Source organism: Motacilla alba, chromosome 19, assembly GCF_015832195.1.
Source record: "Motacilla alba alba isolate MOTALB_02 chromosome 19, Motacilla_alba_V1.0_pri, whole genome shotgun sequence".
NCBI classification, from domain to species: Eukaryota; Metazoa; Chordata; class Aves; order Passeriformes; family Motacillidae; genus Motacilla; species Motacilla alba.
In genome coordinates, this window is record NC_052034.1 from 493,008 (window position 1) to 512,782 (window position 19,775).

The following is a 19,775-nucleotide window of genomic DNA, read 5'->3' on the forward strand; positions in this document are numbered from 1 at the left end:
CTGTTCCTGGGCTGGACTGGCTCAGGATCAGCCAGTGGGTACATGAAAACTGCCCTTAAAGTAATTTAAGGGACCTCAGGAGTCTACTTAATGGTGACCTATTTATTGCCTTTAGCACTACAGCTCATGCAGCTCATCAGAGAAACATTAATTACATCTTGCCCTATCCTCCCAGACAGCCTCATCCCTGTTCTGTGGCAGGAATCACCTCAGGGGGAGAGAAATCGCTCCCAAAGAGCTCCATGGCATGCCTTGATGATAAGTATTTATTCATAAGTTACATTTAAACATAAATAATTGAGCAATAAAGAGAATAGTCTGCTCTCAACAAAAATAAATAATACACAACATTGATAAAATCCAATCAGACAGAATGTTCTAACAAATACAGCAAAGTTCACAGATTGGGTTTGTGTGAAACAGCTGTACAGAACATTCCCAACATACCAAAGGAAAATAGTGCAGTATTATCTGTACATCCATCACTCCCTGGGCTCTGGGAGTTGGAGGTTTTTCTCACTCTTCTCATTCTTTTAAAAAATACTTTTCCAGTTTTCGAGTGACCAGACAGACACACGGGGCTGGGCAGGGGGCCGGGCACAGACTGTCCTGGGGCACTTGGAGGGCTCCTTGGGGCTGCAGCAGCAGCTCAGAGCCCCCAGAATTCCAGCTCCTTCACCTGGCAGGGGCTGGTCCTGCTTGCAGAGACAGGGAGGGAGGAGGAGGAAGAGTGTGCAGTGAGGATCTGGGGGAGGCTGGGCACTGCCATCCGCTCTCCATGGGATGTGAATCCAGGAGCTGCCAGCGTGAGCAGGGTCCTGTCTCTGGGCTGAACCTGCTCACCTGAGCAACACAGGGCAGGGCCTGGCAGCTGGAGTGGCCACAGGGTGAGTTTATAAAGCAAAACAAAGGCAGGTCTGTGTGGGCCATGGAGACTGAGCAGTGAGAGCCAGTCAGCCAAGGCCAAACCAGTGTTTCAGCCCATGAGCTCATCACTGCTCCCATGAGCTGTGGCATTTAGGTTAAGGCCATTCTCCCAGCCAGAAACCTTATCAGCTTTAATCACTGCTAAATACAAACCCAAATGTTTTAGCAACATGAGCTCAGACACATTCTCTTCCATGTTCAAGGCAAAGACAGGACCGTGCTCCTCCAAGGACCCAATCCAGAGCTTGCAAGAGTGGGCCCAGCTCCACGGCAGCTTCTGGCAGAGCACACACAAGGTGCACCCGGGCTTTGCAGGCGCAGTAAGTCAAAATAGAAATGTTGCAGTTTGTCAAATCCCCCCTTTCAACATCGCAAAGATGTAGACAGATGTCTTCTAGAGAGGAAAATAGAGAATGCAAAAAGATTTTGTCTAGAAATACAAAGTCAGTGTAACAAGGACTATCAAACACCAACCTCATCTGGTGAAGGGAAAGTTCCGGTTTTAAAAGTCTGTTACTGTCTCCTCACTATTTATTACATTACATGGAAGATGCAATTAAAACACCATTTGGAATTACAGTGCAAGGAACGCTGCATCCAGTGGCTCACAGGGACAGCCTGTCCAGGGTCACTTGTTCTCAATCAGTGTCTGCACTTTGTAGACAAGGTCTCTGGCTATCCTCAGGATCTCCGCAGCATCGTGGTGCTCAGCCATTTCTAAGAGACACAGACAAACATCTTAACTCCCAGCACCACCTTCCTGCCCTGGCACTGGCATTCACATAGCATCAGCAATAATTAATTACTGTAACAAGCAGCCATCCCAGAACATTCCAGGGGGTTGGTTTTGGAGAATTAAAGACATAAGAAGTGGATGAATCCCTTGAGCTGCAGGACCTGGCATTGAGACTCAGAGCTTAAAATGACCATGGGTTTGTCACAACAAGAACTGCTCCAGACAGTCCCAGGAAGGGAGAAGGAGCAAAGTCTTACTACTTTTTATCAAAATAGCCCTTACCATTAAAAAACTTGATGATATCAGTGAAGTCCATGTTGTTATCACGGATAATCTCTCGATAAACTTCCACAAGTGCTAAGGCAATGAAAAGGACAAAATGTTCTGAAGAGATGTGCTTTGCTGCCCAAATAACTTCCCACACTGTAAATACATCCTCGTACAACAATTCTGAATGGGAATAAACATTACAAGAGCATCTGATTATTCAACTGACCATGTCCCTCCTCTCTCACCCATGTCTACAGGCCTTACTCAGACATGAACAGACCCTGGTGACTCCTCCTTCTCCTCTCCCCCTCTCCTTCAGCCAACTCCTGTCACTTGTGCACGTAAGGCACAGAACTGTTTAAGAACAGTTACACAGCCTGGAGGTGGGGTGGTGCAGAGCCAAGCCCAGGAAGGTCCCTGGACCACGGGGACCATGTGAGAGCAGCCCAGGAGGCCGGGGGTTCTGCAGCTCCGTGACAGGCTGCAGGTCTGAACGTGTGTCCAGGTGTATCTCGGCTCTGCAGTGGGCCTGTCAGCACCACCACTCTGCTGGAGTGTGCTCGTGCAAGGATCCTGGGATCAGGGCTGCTCCCACACCATGCAAGGCCCCTCACTCCAAGTGCAGCAGCTCCTGAGCTATTGCTGAGCTGCTCCTTATTGTCACAAGGATGAGACAGGAGGTACCAAGGCTCACAGGGGACTGGGATCACCTTCTTGAGCAAACAGGCATTTGCACTGGGCAGGAACTTGGCTTCAATCACATCATCAGGAATTTGCAACTCCCCTTTCTAAGCCTGGACTTGTTCCAGTGCTGTTTCATCTCAGAGCTGCATTACCTTTCCTGGCTACAAACTCTCCAGGGATCCCAGCTGCCACTCACCATCCTGACACTCTCACCAAAACACAGAGGTGTTACAGTTCTACACAACCCTAAACTACAGGCACAGAACATTATTACCTCTTTTAAAGTCAAGCAGGAACCAGCGATAGCAGAAGTAAAAATGAGTGTAATCTCCATTCTGGTGCATCAATTCAAAAAGTTCTGAGTCCAGAATCTAGAATGGAAAACATCAGCTGTCAGGATGTGGTCTGAAAGCAGCCAAGGTCAGAGGTGCTGGACACCCTCTCTGCTCCTCATGCCGTGGCCAGAGCAGCTGCTCAGCACAGGAACAGCCCTTTCTGTGTGTGCCAGTGCTGGGACCTGCGTGCCCTGACTCAGTGCTGAGCTGAGGAGTCACAGTTGATCTTCACCATGACTTTAAAGGGCCAAGGAACAAGGTGAAGATCCTACTGATTTCCAACGAGTGGCAAATGTCCATCTCCACCTCCACCCCGCTCTCAGGCTGTAACTCTACAAATCCACTTACAGCTCCTCCTCCCCAGCTCTGAAGTCACGCCTGAGCCCCGCTCCTTGGTGCTCTTACCCTTCACTGTGGCATCAGTGAGTGCTGAGCCTCTGGCACAGCCCTGCCTTCCTTCAGATCCCTTAAACCAGACTCACCTGGATGAGGGAGCGCATGTTGGCAAAGTGTGTGTCCATGGCTCCTCCGTTGGGGAAGTTCTGGCTCATCCTCTTCATCAAGTGGCTGAAGCAGCTGTAGGCCAGCTGATCTGCAGGGACAAGGCAGACACTCAGCGCTGGCAGTTGTGGGACTTCTTGAACCAAAATACTAGAACTGCAGGGCTTGGGAAAAACAGGGTCTTCCCCTTGGCTGTTCTCTGAATCCCAGGATTCAGATGAAAGAGAGGTTGGTTCCTGACTCTGGACCATTTTTACTAGTTATGTTTCAAAGAACCCAGCCTGCAGTTGACTCTTCAGCATCAGCAACTCCCAGAACACAGTAATTTTACTAACTTTGGTAAAATTTAATCTGGAAATCAGTGAGTGACAGGGCAGCCCCGAGACACTAATGTTAGCCATTTCAACAGCCACAGATGGAGAAAACACAAATCAGGAGCTGTAGGTTTGATTTTGCTGGTGACCCAGCCCTGGTTAATGCAGACAACTCCTTCTGAAACAGAATTTCTAAGGAATAGACCTCTCTAAGGATACCAGCATGTCCCAAAGGAAAACCCTTCCTACCATTGTCAAGAATAACCATCAAAGGAGCCAGGAGGTCACACATGCCTTGGACATAACCGACTTCTAGGTGCTCCCAGACATAGCTGTGGAAAGAAGAAATCCTTGTATTGAAGGCTGATTCCATGTGTGAGATCAAATCCTAGGCAGCTGCTGAACATGTGAGTCTCAGAACCTTCTGACTCTTCCCAGAGTATTTCACAGCCCTTTACTGTGAAATACTGGATAAAGTGGCCCCCTGAGCATGGAGGCATCATCCTGATCAGGAGAAACCCAAACCTCAGAGTACATTTAGAGAACAGTTCTCTAAAACAGGGTCTGCCACTTGAGAAATCTTCTCAAACCTGCATTCCAGACTTGGACCCATGCTCTAACCTGCCATCCTGCCTGTTCCTCCTGGCAAATTGATTCAAAGTCATTAGTGAGAATTCTTATCGACTGTTATTTGCATATTATTATAGTTTATAGATTAGAATATGGATTGTGACAGAAATGTGTCCGTAGTTGGGTTTACAAGCTCATTACCTGCACATGACATTTCGGAGCTTCTCCAGGTTCTCAGCAGTGAAATACCAGTAATTCCGGTCACATCTCTGGACATCTTTATCAATTCTGTGCAAATTTAAGGCAACAGTGTCCAATAACTCTATCTAGAACAGAGAAGTTTCAGTTAGATGTGCCAAGTTTACAGCATTCCCAGGACTCTGTGCAAATTTGCTCTGAGAATCACCAAACCAGAAACAGTACAATTATACTCTGAGGAGATGAGAGCATCAAAATACTCAATTACTGTCAAAAATGCAAGGTAAAACACATTTGTTTTCACTGGGAAATGTGCCAAACCTGTCTTATTTCCAAATGGCTATTTCTAGCTAAATAACTTCAGCAGAGAGAAGCAAAAACTATACTGCTGTGTGACAGCAAGAGTAACAGAGGTGGTGGCATCTTGAATCTAGATTGAGGTTGTGGTTCAGTTTGACTAGATGGAGGTTTTAGCTTGATTTAAATAACATTAGAATCTTACAAGCAGTATATTGTCCACACCCCCAGGCACTAGAAAGTTCTAACTGCTAGAAATGTGCCACACTGATTGTCTTGCCCTCCTACTTTAAAAAAACCCACAAATTTATTTTGCAGCCTTATTTCCAATCTAGCTCAAAATCCAGATGAAAAGATTTGGATGGGAAAATCCTCAGTTTTCATCCCACCAGCTGTAGTTCCAGTTTGGGACTCTCTCTCACCACATCCTATCTGACAAAGTACCGGTGTTTGCTGGCAAAGCACTGCTGTGCCGGGAGAGGATGGTACTCGAGGAGTGACCTACTGTGTAGGACGCGGCGCAGACCGAGGCGACATCCAGCAGACAATCCACCCGGGAGCACGGCTGCTCCTCTGAGACAGAGTCCTGCGCCTGCAGCCCCCCGGGCGCGCCCGGCTCAGTCCCCCCCGCCTCGGGGCTGCCTTCCTCCTCGGCCCCCTCCTCGAAGGAGCCGCTCTGCCCGTCGTCAATGCTGGACAGGATGCCCGAGGCCACCGAGTAGTTCCTGGAGGACGGCAGCCCCGAGTCGGGCGAGTCGAATTCCGCGGCCGCGGGGGCCGGCGCCGTCAGCGGGGGGTCCTCCTGCCCTTTGGGGTCCTGCTCCACCGAGTCCGTTTCATCCACAGATATAAACACCTGCAAAACCAAACACACACTTCAACAGCAGCAGTCATTTGCTCTGTGCTGGGTCTGACTAAAGGACCTACAAGGAAGAGATGTGGGGAGCTGTTCCTCCACTGAGAGGGGATCTGCCTTCATAGGTGAACCTTAGAGCCCCTTAGGCATGTCCTGCTTAAGAGCATCTGTAGACTGCCCAAAATTCAGACCTGCTCTTCACTCTAACATGAAGACACCACAGCTCCAATCTCTGCCCAGGATCCAGGAGCTGTGCTAACTTCCAGCTCTGCCTCCTGGGGCTGCACCTCTGCAAATGCTGAGCACACTCCAGACGGTGAGTGGGAAGGGAGCACCTACATCATTGCTGATGGTGGAGTCCCTGTGGATGAGCCGCTGGACGTGGCTGTCAATGCTGCTGCCCGAGGAAAACTTGGCCAGCGTGGCTGAATGCGACTCCTTCTCCCGCTGCTTCACAATGACCTCGCAGGCCTTCCACTCTGCCATCACCTTCTGGTACCTCAGAGCAATGTCTGCGTCCACCTGCAGACAGAGACGCGTCCTGAGACACTGCCCTCCTTGCCAGAAGGCACCGACAGTGGGAGGAAACAGGAGGGAGAGGTCTAAGGCAGGTGCAGGGTCTCAGGCTGAAAGCCCCAAGGGTGCCGAGACCCTCTTGCTGCAGCAGCACATCCCTGTGACTGGAGAGGAGTACTCAGGTGTTGGGTATTAAATGCAGGGAATTAATAACACTGTAGGCAGCAGAAAGGATCCATATGAGCAGGCGTATACACTGTCAACAGCAGTGTGCCACTGTGACAGTGACCCAGGACAGAACAAAAGATGTCACGTGAAACCTCACACAGAAGTCAAATGCAGTCTGCGGAGCAAGCGCTGCCTCTCCCTGCACCACCCCTAATTCCATCACACCTCCTTCCAGCTCCTCTGGCCCACCTCTAATGTAGCCCTTGTGAAGAATTCCAGGTCACAGGTTTATAGACACCAGCCTGTACAGAGCCAGATCCCGGGACAAACTCTGGAATCCCAGCTCCCACAGCCCCGTGCCGTGGCTGCACTGTGCATGCCAAATCTGCCTGCACTGGGCACCACAGGAACAAACCAGATCTTTGTCACTGGTGGCTTTCTCTTTTGAAAGACAGCCACAGAAACCCCCTTGAGCTATTAAGGGACATGTAGCAATTTGACTACTCTGTCACTTGTCAAGAGCTGAAGAGAAAGCCCAGTTGTGAGCTGGCTCCAGGCTCCGCACTCGGCTGGCTGAGCTGCTGCCCCAGCGTTCCCGCTCAGAGCTGCAGGCTGTTTGTCACTTGAGGTAGCTGTCGAGTCATAAATCATAAAATACAACAGTTACTGGAGGGCTGGAGGACAGCTACATCTGGAGAGTGCAAAAATACCGTCAGAAGACAAAGATGATAAATCACCTGCAATGACTCCAGAGAAGGACACAATGAGTTTCCTGTACATGCAGGTGTTATGACTGTTTTCATGTCTCTCATTTAACACACTCCTACATTCAGTGTAAGCTTCCATCTCCAACAACCCATTGCTTTGAGGAGTCACCTATTACTTGTGTTTACTACTGGTGCTAACTGCTCCTTACAATTCCAGGTAAGTTCAGAGTACCCCTGGGTTAGTAGGGTACAAACTCAGGGAGAAAAATCTTCTGTAGGAGCCTGTGTTCTGCAGATCAGATCATTTCTGTCTTGTAACATCTCTGTATGAATTTACTGTAATTCCTATCATACAGACTCCAGTATTTATCTCTTCTTGCCAAATCTCCCATGTTCTAGCTGTACAAATGCACATGCCCTTTGGAGATGGGGCTAGCATCCATGAGAGATGGCTTCACATCTCCCACTCTAGAAACTAAACTGGGTCCTTTTGTTCATTTCCAGACATACCTTTTATTTCTACACATGGATCATAAATTTGATAGTTCATGTACTTGTGGAGATCAGAGACAGCAAAATGCAATCTATGCAAGAACCCTCCAATATCCTTGCCTTTCTTGAAAATCTGAGATTAAAAAAAGAATGGAGCAGTGCTCAGTAGAATATTCCTGATGTGCACGCTACAGCCAGAAAATCTACAATAAACATCTACTAAGATGACTGGATTCAGGGGGGACAATCTGGGCTGTGACCCACTTTGAACAGGGAAGGGCTCTGTTTCTCTATCTGTGTTCAGAACTGGCTTTTAAAGATTATTGTGAGGAAAACAACTCAAATTGCCACAACAATGTTGGTTTAGTGCCCCATTTGCAAGACGCTGATTTGTCCATGGCAAGGCTTGAGGTCAGGCTGCCCTTCTGCTCTGCAGGGATATAAATTACCCCTTGGCAAGTAAAGTAATTGGGAGTTAGCAAATGCCAAATGTTTTGATATATAAACCCCTCCTTATCAATTTAATCTAGAACAGAATCAGCTACTGCATGAGTGCTACCTCCCTGGTAATAACACTAACTGAAAAGCAGATTAATGTGTTAATTATATTCCAGGCCAAACCTCATTACTGTTCCATCCAGGTCAGCCAATCTTTGGGAGATGTCACAGAAAAGCAATGTTTTACCACCACACAGTAACTCCAGAGGGTCCATCTGGGCTGTTCCAGGCTCCAGAAAAAGTTCATGCATGCAGATGCAGCACCATAGAGAATAGTGTTTTTCTCTTGGGAATATCACACAGTAATAAAGACCAACAGTTGCTATTCAGCAAACAAAACCTACTCTGGAAATGTGACTCAGATTCCACGGAAGCTATGGCTTACCTGGTCCATCTCCTTCTTGGCCATGCCAAATTTGTAGTGACCTAACAAGAATGGCCACACTTCCTTCCGAATCTCATGCTGGACCCCGCCATAGTAGACTCTTCTTAGTAATTCCAGCTCCTTGTAGTTCTACAGTGGCCAGGAGAAAGAGGTGTTGAAGGCAATACATCAGTATTTAACTCAGGTACACTCAGAGACACCTCACACTGAGTACAGAGACAGTGAAATACATGCAGGACACTAAATAAATCCTGCAGCTTGATTCAAGCCTTCAGGACCTCAGCTGAAATCCAGCCTAATATAGGCTGTCATGCCTTCCATAAAAATAACCTAAATTTGAATAGATCAGTTGCTTTGGTAGTAATTATATCTTTGCCATCATCAGAGAAGCAAAGGAGAGCAGAGACTGTAAGAACTGACTCTCTCTCACGAGCTGAGAAGCGACCCTGTGGTCAAACACCTTTTATATTAGTGGGGCCCACTGCAGGTGGTTTCCTGCCCGGCACAGCAGCGTGGGGAGCCCATGCACGCACATTGAGGGGACGTGTCACTGACCTTCTTGTCCTTCTGGTACTTGCTCCAGACCTCCTTGGTGAGGCCGGCGGCGGCGCTGGCGGGTCTGTCGGGGGGCACGATGCTGTGGTTGACCAGCGCCGAGAGGTGCGTGCGCACCGTGGACAGGTGCCGGCAGTGCGCCAGCCCTGCGGGGACACCGAGGGACAGCTCAGCCCCGGCGGCCTCGGGCACCCCCAGGGACTGCCCTGCCTGGACTGGGCTCGCTCTGCACCGTGAGGATGAGCAATTGCAGCAGAGCCAAAGGCTCAGCAGGCGGGACACGGACCAGCAACACCCGCGCCGTGTGTAACGCCGCCGTGCCAAACTGCACTGCCTGCACTGGGCAGCACTGCTCCCACTGCCAGCAGCAAAGCCACGAATACTGAAACACTGCCGCTGCAGCTACATCCACCCTGCTGCCCTCAGTTTAGGGCCAGACTGCTTTCTGAGCCACACATCCCATGTTGGTTAGATAAACATACGGATACCACATGGGCCACATAGAAGAAGCTTCACTTACATCCATAAAAGGCTCTGGAAATGATCTGCCTCTTCATGCTTTCACACAACATCTTTAGGGGAGTTCTGTGGAGAGGCACCGACAGGATAAGAGCAGGTAGTGAAGAATTACATGCTGATCCCTGTGTCCTACACATAGCAGTTTTTTCTCTGCACCAAGATTTATTTAGTTAAAGGACACAATAATAACAAACTCCACTTATTAAAGCATTTCCCCCTACAACATTTTGGCCCCAGACAGATTTCCCCCTGGCACACACAGCCACAATTGTAGAGGTCTGTGTCAAATTTAACTGCTGCCCTTCATTCAGTTGTGAATGACTTGTTAAAGATAAGGTTCCCAGAGCTGAAGTATTTTACACTAGACAAAATAACTAGATGAATTTTTTCTATCAAAATGTGACCTGAGCACAGTTTAATAGGTTAGTTCTAATAAACTATATTTTTTGCAAAATATATACAAAATATATTTTGTATTTTTATAAAAATTCATCTTTTTATACTAGAAACTACTTGAAAATTGTTACTTGAAAATGGTTACTCTTTGTCTTGAGTGCTGCAACCACTCAAACCTTCCTGCTTTTACCCGTGGCATGCACACAGTCCCCAGGTAAGCTCTGCACAGCCTGCTCACCTGTCGTGGATGCAGGTGCAGCAGCTGGGAATGTCGTAGGGAGAGCTGCCCATGGAACAGGAGATACAGGAGGAGCCCTGGCTGCAGTGCTCCAGCTGCCACGACAGCAGGTGTGCCCCAAAGCCTTGCATCTCTATCATCTCACTGGTGTCTGTGGAAAAACCAAACAAGACAGAAGGACATCAGCCTCTTCCATTCTCTCCCCCTGCCGCTGTGCACCCTGATGGCTCATGCTTCACTTCTCAGCAGGCTCAGAGCCTTGGCTCCAGAAACAGGAGAGCAGCATCCTCAGAATCACTGCTCTGGACCTGCAGCATGCTGTGCAGGGTCCAAACCCCTTCACCATTTGCCCCTCTCTTGCCCATGCACATCCCAGTTCATGTTTCAAGAGAATAGAGAAAAGGGTGCTGCAGTAACAACTAAACTGGTTCTTGTGTAATATTATGGAAATGTTATTTATGGCCAGAAGAAATAGTCTAGGCCAACGTTCTATTTAATTCAGGCCTCTGAATTTCATTTTGCAGTTCCTGGAATCAGCCATAGAACTGCTGGTCCAGCCAGAGTGAAAGCTGGAGCATGAAAGAAATTAAGGCAAACTGAGTCAGTTACTTTCAGAAGATGCTTCTTTCCCCCTCAGAACCAGATCCTAAAACACTTAGCACAGAAGGACAGTTCCAGTCCTGCCCATGTCCACACTGTATTTTAAAAGGATGTGATCCAACTGTACAATGCAGCTGCCTGAGTTATCCCTGCTCTACCAAATCTATTTGCCTTTTTAACCAGCTTCAGAAAGGCAACTCAAAAAATCAGCAGCTCCCTTCAGAGAGCTTGGCTCAGCTCTTCAGCCTTCCCAGCTGGCATTTGAACTCGTGGGGTTTTGGTTTATAATAAATAACTGGCCTTTCAGCTCACCCATGATTAAAATTAAGGCAAATACAATAATGCATGTCATAAAGTATGCCACTAAATTAACATTTACAAGCAAAATCCAGTCCCCTGGGCCGTGCTTTTAAAACAGATATTTGTTGAGTGGTGGGGAGGGGCAATTCCAAACCATCTCATGCATTTTAAATCAAGGTAGCACAAAGCATTTTAGGAGTGCCTATTAGAAAGTGGGCAGAGGTGAGGGAGGAGTGGAGTAAACCCATTTGTTAACAGAAAAAGCACAGGCTCATGCGGAAGCAGTCATGTGTGTTTCATTTCACAAAACAAAGTGTGATGCAAAAATGCTCTTCACCTTAATTCTTCAGGAAGGAGCTGAACGACCCAGTCTTTATTGCAGCTTCTTATTGGGTTCAAATAAAAACCACTGGATAAACATTTTTAGATCATTAGTTTTTGCCTCCCCTCTCTAGACAGGAAAATTGGGTTTTTCATTTCTAATTTTTTATTCTGTTTATTAGAGAAACAAGGAAAGAACCCCACAGAACCTAAAGATTCAGATGAAAGGTACCTGAATTAGTGAAGAATTAGAGTGAACAGCATCTTTTATTTAATTGTAGTGGTGTTATCTGTAACTTCAGCTACATGCAAAAGTCGAGCATGTTGCAAAATGTCAAAGCAGATGGCTGGCAAACCTGCTACAACAGTGTTGTCATTATGGGATGGGGCTGCTGGAGAGACAGCAGCCCAGACAGGCTATTCCCAGGCACATCCCTAACTCTACCACCCTCTTCAAGATTAAATAACCAAAAGCAGACACCTGACAGCCATTCTAGTGGGATAACTTACATGTTCTATCTGCTGACTAAAAACTAAGCTGTGTTCTTTATGGTTAATGTGTATGTGACAGTTCAATGTCTTCCTTCCCATTTCTGCCCATATCCAGGCATTATCAGTTAGGACACACCGAAACTTCCTAAAACAGAATCTTTTTTCAAGGGCAACACTATTTTTGCAACTTCTTTCCATCCATGCCTTCCAAGAACTCTTTATTAACTTGGGCTGGGCTTTATCAATTTCCAATTCCCTTGGGATAAGTGCGTGGGCAGCCTAGAAGAATTGAGGCTTTCCTTGAAAATCTGTTCATAGCCTGTCTAACCCAGAACTTTGGCACTGTACAGAGATGCAGGGCAATTATTGTCTCTTGCAGCCAGTCCAGGCTTTAAGAGATAGCAAGGACTTCTCAAAATCAGAGCTAAACTGGATGCCAAATGCACACACATCTTGAGAATATTAACTTAAATAGTATGAAGAAATAGATGACAAATTTGTGGAGGGGTGGTGGAGCTCACAGCTGATCCTCTGAAGCCCACCCTGCCTATGGATGCAAGTGGAATGAAAGCACTGACCCCAGACAGGCACTGCATCTCCACACAGCCTTGTCTGCATACTCTGCTGCCTCATCTGTGGGAGCACAAAGCTGTCACACCCCCTCCTTCTCTCCTGAGCACCTGCTCTAGTGTCCAGCCTTTATGAAGGTGGGGCACGAAGCCCCATAGGAGAGGAGGTTTGCTGCTCAGCAGCACACCCATCAAGGGACAGGGAGGATGCTGTTCCCACTCCCCACAGGCTGTGAGCCCACTGCCAGCCTCTCTGCACAGTCACCTCCATCTCCAGATCTCGTGGTGTGAGCGGAGCGTCTTTCCCTGTAATAATGCCAACACTGTTGTATGCATCAGTGGAAGGAGCTGCAAGAGAGCTCTGGGACACAGGGGGAGGAGGATAAAAACCTTTCATCCTATTAGGAGCTGTGAGGTTCCGAGAGCAGATCATTGATAGCATTGCGTGTAGCTTATCTTCCTCCTCCTCATCATCGTCAACAGAGGTAGAGCGGCTGGCAGCTAAGTGGTGGTAGTTAATAGTTACTGCTCAAAGAAAATAGTGAAAGAGGAGCATAAGAAGAAAGAACTCAGTGCTGTGGGAAAGCTCAAAAGGACATGGTCAGCAAAGACAACGGACCTGAATCCTGCCCTCTGCTCGAGGGCACAGCTCTTGCAAATGGGTGTGAAAACTGAGTTTCTTACAGAAACAAAGCATGCTCCACCAAACTCAGGCCAGCCTTTGAGTGTGCACAGGCTGTGAGAGCACACGTGGCACACCACAGCCAGGGACAGAGATCCCAGTGGCAGCCTGCAGCAGCTGAGCATGCTTTTGAGCAAAGCTCCAAGGGAATTCTGGGCTCCAGCTAGCTTCTGTCCTTCACTGTGCCCTAGCACTGCTGTGGCCCCTTCTGTGAAACCTGTGCCAGATGCATCTGGACAGCAAACGTCGCTCCCAGCTGTGTGTGGCTCTGCAGACAGGCAGAGTTCCTGCTGGCACAGGAGCTCCTGCCCCACGAGCCCCCAGGCTCTGCAGCCCTCCACCAGGCCAAGGCCCCAGGTGCTGTGCACACAGCACAGACCTACCTGTGCCAGCCCAGGAGCCTGGCAAAGCCCAGCCAGCACTGAGGCCTGGGGCAGGAGGCTGCAGAGGAGACTCCTGCTTGCTCAGCTGCACTAAGCCCCAGTGTCAGCAGTAACTCCAAATCCCCTGTAAACTTTAGGGTCTGATCTTCCCAGGAAGTTCTTGCTTCTTTGCCAAGGGGAATAAAACTGAACATGCTGCTTGAGAGCTAGCTCCAATGCCTTCTTGCATGTAAGGAATTTGTATTCACTGATGACATGAGGTGGTTTGGTGCTCGGGAATTCTTTTAGTTTCCTTGGAAGGGCCTTTATCCATTGTTAAGTTTGTGCTTCCAAGCCAGGAAAACTTAGCCCAGGGAGTTCTTGTGGTACTTTTAAGGGTTTATGGTGGAGGGTTTTTTTTTCCTAATAACAACATTATGAGCAAGCATTGTGGCCAGTAAAAATATCCTCACTTCAGGAGCAAAACTGCTCTTGGCTAGTCAAGCAATCTTTTTTGTTTCAGTCTCAGTTTGCAAGCCCAGGGGAGTATTTTGAAAACTTGCTCTGTAAAACACAGAGTAAATATAAGATTCCCCACCTCAACTCCATTTCCACTAAGATAACAAGTCTCACTGCATTAAGGAAACCTAAGCTGTACCTGTTGATCACAATTATCTCTCAGTGAAATTTATTAGAGGTTTGGTTTTTTTACCCGCTTACAAAAATGTGGCTTGTCACCTGCAGGTACTTCCCAGGATATCACTTCAAGATTTTTTCAGATGTCTGATTTGTTTTTCATTTGTTTGTTTGGTTTTTTTTCAAACAAAGCAGAACAGAGGCACTTACTGTTATCATGCTTGTGTCCAGGATAAATAATCCTGAAGACATAGTCCGTGGACGTGTCCTCAGCTGGCATCTCCTCCAGGTCCACTGATTTGTTGCTGTTCCGTTTTCGAAGCTTTGGAAACACCTTGCCCTAGAGAAAATAATAATTCCATACATTCATCTATGAGTGACTAACAGAGCACAACAAACTAAGTACTACAGTCCTTTGGCATCATAAATCTCCAAACTTTCAATGCTGGGAGAAGGTGAGGGAGGAAACAGTGGAGTCATATACAGGAGGTGGTTTAGGGGTACTTAATACTACTTTTCTGCGTGCTGTAAACCAGCCTTTTGTTGTGATCTATGGGAGCTGGGCACCCCAAGCCTCTGGCAGCAGCTCTGTCCAGCCCATCTGAGTCTCACTTCTATTGTGTGGGTTTGTATGTTGATGCAACAGCAGACTCCAGCTCATTCTCAATGGGGAAATGAAGGTACGAATGATTTTTAAAGACCACGTGTATAAGAAGCAGGCTGGACTAAATGGAGTTGTGTCCTACTTTACCATAAAGCAGCTTGAAGCCAGTGCCTGACCCTGTGGAGCAGGGATATCAACACCAGCCTCACCAGAAGAAGAGCTCACCAGAAAAAGCAGTACCTTGCCCTGCTGGGACCACAGCGGGGGCTCCAGCTGGCCTCGGGGCAGGAGCCCATTTTCCAGGCAGGACAGGAAGGCGAGGAGGTGCCCTCCTTGGGGGAAGTGCAGCGGAGGCCTCTGCGTCCCATCCTGACTCACCAGCACTAATGTCCATCTGCTTTCTGCTGCAAGGAGGACAAGGGGAGTCCACACTGTTACATCACAGCCTCGGTTTTCTGCTCTAACCTTCTAAGTAAATTTTATTTGGGATCATCTCTGAGTAGATAAATAAACCTTTAAGGCACAGTGTGATCTAAGGATATCAGCCCTTTAGTCCTAAAGAAACTCAAGATACAAGCAAACTATGAAAGCCTTATAACAGTTGTCATCCTCTATCAGCTGGGACTGGAGATTTTAACACTCATTCCCACATGGCCAGAATTAGTCAGGGGTGTTCCCAACAATGAGGGAGGAAAAGCAATCATTCAAGTGGCTCTCCTGTTTATGTATTTTTAAGGAATAGATGCTTAAGGGTTATGCTTACGTTGCTGGTGGCAGTGTATGCAGACGATCTGGCTCAGTGGCACAATCAATGCGTAGTCCCAGTAAACACTAAAAAGGAAGGAAAATGCAGGAAACATTGTTTTTTCCACATTCAGGAATGCTTGCAGTTCCAAGCACCTGATAGAAACTCTGCTAAGTTATTAACTGCTTATTAAATTTGGTCAATGCAAGTAAATTATTAGTGAAGTAAACAGCAAAGGAAAGCTAGTTTCTCCACACTGGATATTCTGGTACCAGGTTTGTACAGCCGCTGCTTCCCTCCTCCCCTCCCCTTCCTCTTTCCTGGTGCCTCCCAGCAGGTTACACAGTTCTTTCCATCTCTCCTGAATGCAATGAGTACCTTTTCTCCAGTTCTGAATCTCCAAGGGTTCCATTCATCAGCTGGTTTGGAGTCCATTTTAATGTCAAACTGTCTGCTGATTGATGAAGGGAGAGATACCCAGGAATTGCCTCCAGGTCATCTTTCTGTTCACAGAAGCAACAAACGGACAACTCAGGTGACTCAAATGCACAAAATATCTGCATGAAATATATGCTCCAGACTTTCTGTGCCATGCAAGCTCCATAGCTGCAGTATCTGGGCAGTGCTGAGGGAAACCCTAACAGCACAAGTACTGGTATACAATATTGCTACTAGCAAGAGGGGAAAAACCACAACAAGTCCAGTATGTGTGTCCCTGCCTGCAGCCCAGTGCTCACTGACAGTGGCCAGGCAGTGAAAGCATTTGTCACGTGTCAAATCCAGCCCAGCACAGGAGGGCCAAGCAGAAGGCAGCTCTGAGCTGAGAACAGAGCGCAGCGAGCCCGTGCCAGCTCGGAGCCCTTCCCGCAGCTGCACCCCTGCCTGCTGCAGCAGCAGCCCCAGGAGCTGCACTCACCGGCTGCACCAGCACGTTGTTCTTGCCGTAGAGAAGGTGAGTCCGGGAGTTCTGGTGCAGGGACTCCACGTACTCCCGCGCCGAGGCAGCGAAGCGATCCTCCGACGTGCTGCCGCTGGAGTGGCGCTTGCGGATCTGCACACACAGCCGGGGCAGGTCAGCCAGGGCACAGCACAGCAACCCAGCCTCTGCAGAGAGCAGCTCTTGTGCAGCCAGGGGCTTGCAGAGAAACCACCTGGACTCTCAACTCAGCCCTGGTCACGGCAGCTCAGAATTTCTTGTGAACTACCTGGTCAGATAACACCTGTCCAATGCCACAGAATTTAGTGCTGGGTCTCAAACTTTTCTACGTACAGGTAAAGAGGACACTGTGGCCCAAATGGACTTCTAATCTGTGATAAAGCTTTGTTAGAGAAGAAAGGCTGCTCCAGATTCAGGTACCTCCCTCATGGGGCTGTGTTTGTTGTCAGCCTGTGCCCTAACTCAGAGACAGGTACAGAGTAAATACCTACTCCCAGGGCTGGGCGCTTGGAGGGGGAGTCCTGGCGGCCGTGCGCGCCGTGGATCCGGTGCCGCTGCACCAGCTCGTCGGCCGAGGGGTCTGTCCAGTAGTGGTCAGCTGTCTTCAGCTTGGTGTACTCCAGAGCACATGGTCCAACTAGGAAAAGAGACCAAGGGAGGAGCCTTCTGAGCCTGTTCGGAGGCACACTCACTGCTGTCCTGCTGGCTGAGCACTGAAGGGGAGATTTCCTCCTCAAGCCAAGTGACTAATAATGGTCACTGATCCTATGGGATCAGCCCCCGCTACAGACAATATCATAATGTACCACTCCTATTATCCAGGGCTGCATGAGAGTGTTCCTGTAGGACACAGTGCCCTGCCACAGCAGCATTAGCAGAATGCCAGCAAGCATTCAGTAAAAATCCATTCCCGTTCTGCTTTCTAATCCAACCAGTAACTACCAATAAAACCAGATGATCGGTCTCTTCTGGTCTTGAAAGCAACAAACATCTTCAGTGTTGCTCTTTTTTAGATAGTTAACTACACACAAGATACTAAATTCACCTGTTGTAACACTGTTATAATGCAAAATACTTTAAGAAACAATTTACTTTCTTCAGCATAAAAAGTAACTTTGCAAGAACTCACCTAGAAGAGAAGCCAGTATTGGGCCACAAACAGGATCTGCCAGTAAAGCTTCCTTTTCATAGTATTTACTACAAATAAAAGATCAGCGCTCAGTTAAAAACAGGAGTTGGTATGCACCATTTCAAAGCTTGGGTTTGCTACAGGTCTAACACAATGGGCCTCTTGATATGCTCATTCTGTCTCATCCATTTTCCAGCTGAGCTCTGAGAGGCAGGAGCTCGCCTTGTGCTCAGTACGTTTACCCGGTATATTTGATTTGGGGCTTTGGGCAGAATTGCAATATGGAAACAAACAATAGTTCTCTGCAAGCAATTTTTCCATTTTCCACAGAGACAAAACAATCCACACGTTCTTAAACACGTCTTCCATCTGTGAGGAATCATCTTGAAACACTGTGAAGAACTGTGAACTACTACGTTGCTCTTGCAGTGACCCTGAAGTCACTGCAAGTGACTTTGCAGCAGGAAAAGCTGCTTTACAAAACCACACAGCCAAAAAATCCAAACACCCACAGTTCTTGAATGCCACTGTCCTCTGTGGTCTGTTCACTAGATGGGGCTCAAACTCTAAAGCACCTGCTCCTCCTCCAGGACAGAACAGCTGAAGGATGTGAACATGGAGCATTTGAGCAGTAGTGACACAAAAATGCATGGTAACAAGCCTTTTGAAAAGGTTTGTTTTATTCACCAAGTCAGGTTCTCAAAATCACACACCTGCAATGAAGGACCTGATCCTAACTCATCTGAACGGAGGGGGAAGGCAGTGAGGTGATGGAACAACTGAGAGCAAACTCCCCTGATGTGTCTCCTGTGGATTATGTGGAAAAGAAATTAAAACCCCTTGTACCCATGTATCTGCAGACACTGAGGCAGCGGACTAAAATGCTTCCATTAACTGTGTCTCTGGGACATGGCCAACCCTCCCTCTGTCTCTTCTGCACACAGCTCATAAAATCCAAGCTGGCATTACATATCCCAGAGCAACAGTTTGCTTGAACAGCACAAAGACCTTTCTTCCATTCTCTTGCTTTTAGTGGCAAGATACATCATGAAAGCAAAGCTGATGACAAGGAAAACAGTAACACGAACTTGGAAATACTGTGAAAACAAGCTGCTTTGCCCTTAGCTCTCATCCTTGTTCAGACCCACTGGCTTTGGATGAACAAGAACGTGTTGCCAGTGCAGAATGACAAGAGCACCCCACCAGCAAACTTCCTTCCTGGGACCACACCAAGCTTTAGGTGCCTTCCTTTCTCTTTTTATGGGAGACTGTCCTCAGTGTGCCCCATTAAGTCTTCTGTATCATGGGTTATGGGAGGGCAGGAAGGGTAGGAGTTAAGAGCTGCTCCTTGGCAAACCACGGCTGATGCTGGGCAGCAGGAAGCAAGAACAGAACAGAGAGGATTCATCTTTGCCTCTTAAGGAGTCCAAAGGGAATACATTCATAAAGCACTGATGCTCTTCTCTGCTTTTGCAAGAGAAAACTTTCACTTTACACAAAGCTTGATTTTTCTAAAAAAGAAACAACGTTCAAAGATTGTTTTCACAACCCTAAGGTTTTATGACACTAGCTCCTCCTGTTCTAATTTTCCTTTCTTTCATCTACAAAAGGCATTTTCCTCCCTGACATCCTAAGTTCCAAAGGATTACTTTCAACTCATGACCTATTAGAAGATATTTCTATTCCACTAAGGTCTAGGTCCCATTACAATATGGGCAACTAATATACTTGAAGTTATGTTTGTAGCTGATTTCTGGAAAGCTGAATGCCTGACAATGTTTTTTGTAAGCCTGAAACACTGTCAATAATGAAAAACTAAAGCACATTTTTTTTCTAAATGCCTATGTAACTGGTTTTCATCTTACCAGAAGCCTGCATCACAGGGGTTTGCCAAAGACTTTTGATGAAATCCCTTGCTGCAGACACCTAAATGCATCAGTCCAACAAATCCCTGTGCTTCTGCTGCTTTCCTTACCTGCAGTTATCAACAATGTACTGCACAATCTTGTCCAGCACCTTCTCAATCAAGGCTGTCCGAACCCAGATGTGCTTGATGGCCTGAGGTGTCAGGACAGGTGCTTTGCTTGTGGTTGATCCCTGCCTTTTGAGGGGTTCCTGCCCATTTGGCTGATTTTTCCTGCGAAAGGTGATAAAATAAAAGTAGTCAGAATTTGCACAGCTCCATCATCCAGCAAAACCCATCGTCCTGCATCAGGTAACACAGTGCAGCTGCAGG

The 19,775-nt window shown here is 47.5% G+C and overlaps 1 protein-coding gene across 7 annotated transcripts in view; it reads right to left on the reverse strand.

The window, feature by feature from the left end:
* Positions 1–248: 248 nt before the first annotated feature.
* SGSM2 (small G protein signaling modulator 2) overlaps positions 249–19,775 on the reverse strand; it is a 37,374-nt gene continuing 17,847 nt past the window's right edge. Inside the window, exons 4-24 of one of the 7 annotated variants that reach the window (XM_038157770.1) lie at positions 19,515–19,676; positions 17,540–17,607; positions 16,902–17,047; positions 16,390–16,524; positions 15,852–15,976; positions 15,492–15,559; positions 14,969–15,129; positions 14,335–14,464; positions 12,835–12,969; positions 10,163–10,313; positions 9,530–9,594; positions 9,010–9,155; positions 8,455–8,583; positions 6,028–6,210; positions 5,338–5,688; positions 4,539–4,663; positions 4,017–4,099; positions 3,435–3,544; positions 2,892–2,988; positions 1,946–2,113; positions 249–1,644 (exon numbers count right to left, since the gene is read on the reverse strand). In XM_038157770.1, coding sequence (XP_038013698.1) covers positions 1,556–1,644; positions 1,946–2,113; positions 2,892–2,988; positions 3,435–3,544; positions 4,017–4,099; positions 4,539–4,663; positions 5,338–5,688; positions 6,028–6,210; positions 8,455–8,583; positions 9,010–9,155; positions 9,530–9,594; positions 10,163–10,313; positions 12,835–12,969; positions 14,335–14,464; positions 14,969–15,129; positions 15,492–15,559; positions 15,852–15,976; positions 16,390–16,524; positions 16,902–17,047; positions 17,540–17,607; positions 19,515–19,676 — 2,827 coding nt within the window. In that variant the 3' untranslated portion in view covers positions 249–1,555. Of the gene's footprint in view, positions 1,645–1,945; positions 2,114–2,891; positions 2,989–3,434; positions 3,545–4,016; positions 4,100–4,538; positions 4,664–5,337; positions 5,689–6,027; positions 6,211–8,454; positions 8,584–9,009; positions 9,156–9,529; positions 9,595–10,162; positions 10,314–12,834; positions 12,970–14,334; positions 14,465–14,968; positions 15,133–15,491; positions 15,560–15,851; positions 15,977–16,389; positions 16,525–16,901; positions 17,048–17,539; positions 17,608–19,514; positions 19,677–19,775 lie in introns of all 7 variants that reach the window. The other 6 variants (XM_038157771.1, XM_038157772.1, XM_038157773.1 and 3 more) reach the window with 6 other exon arrangements.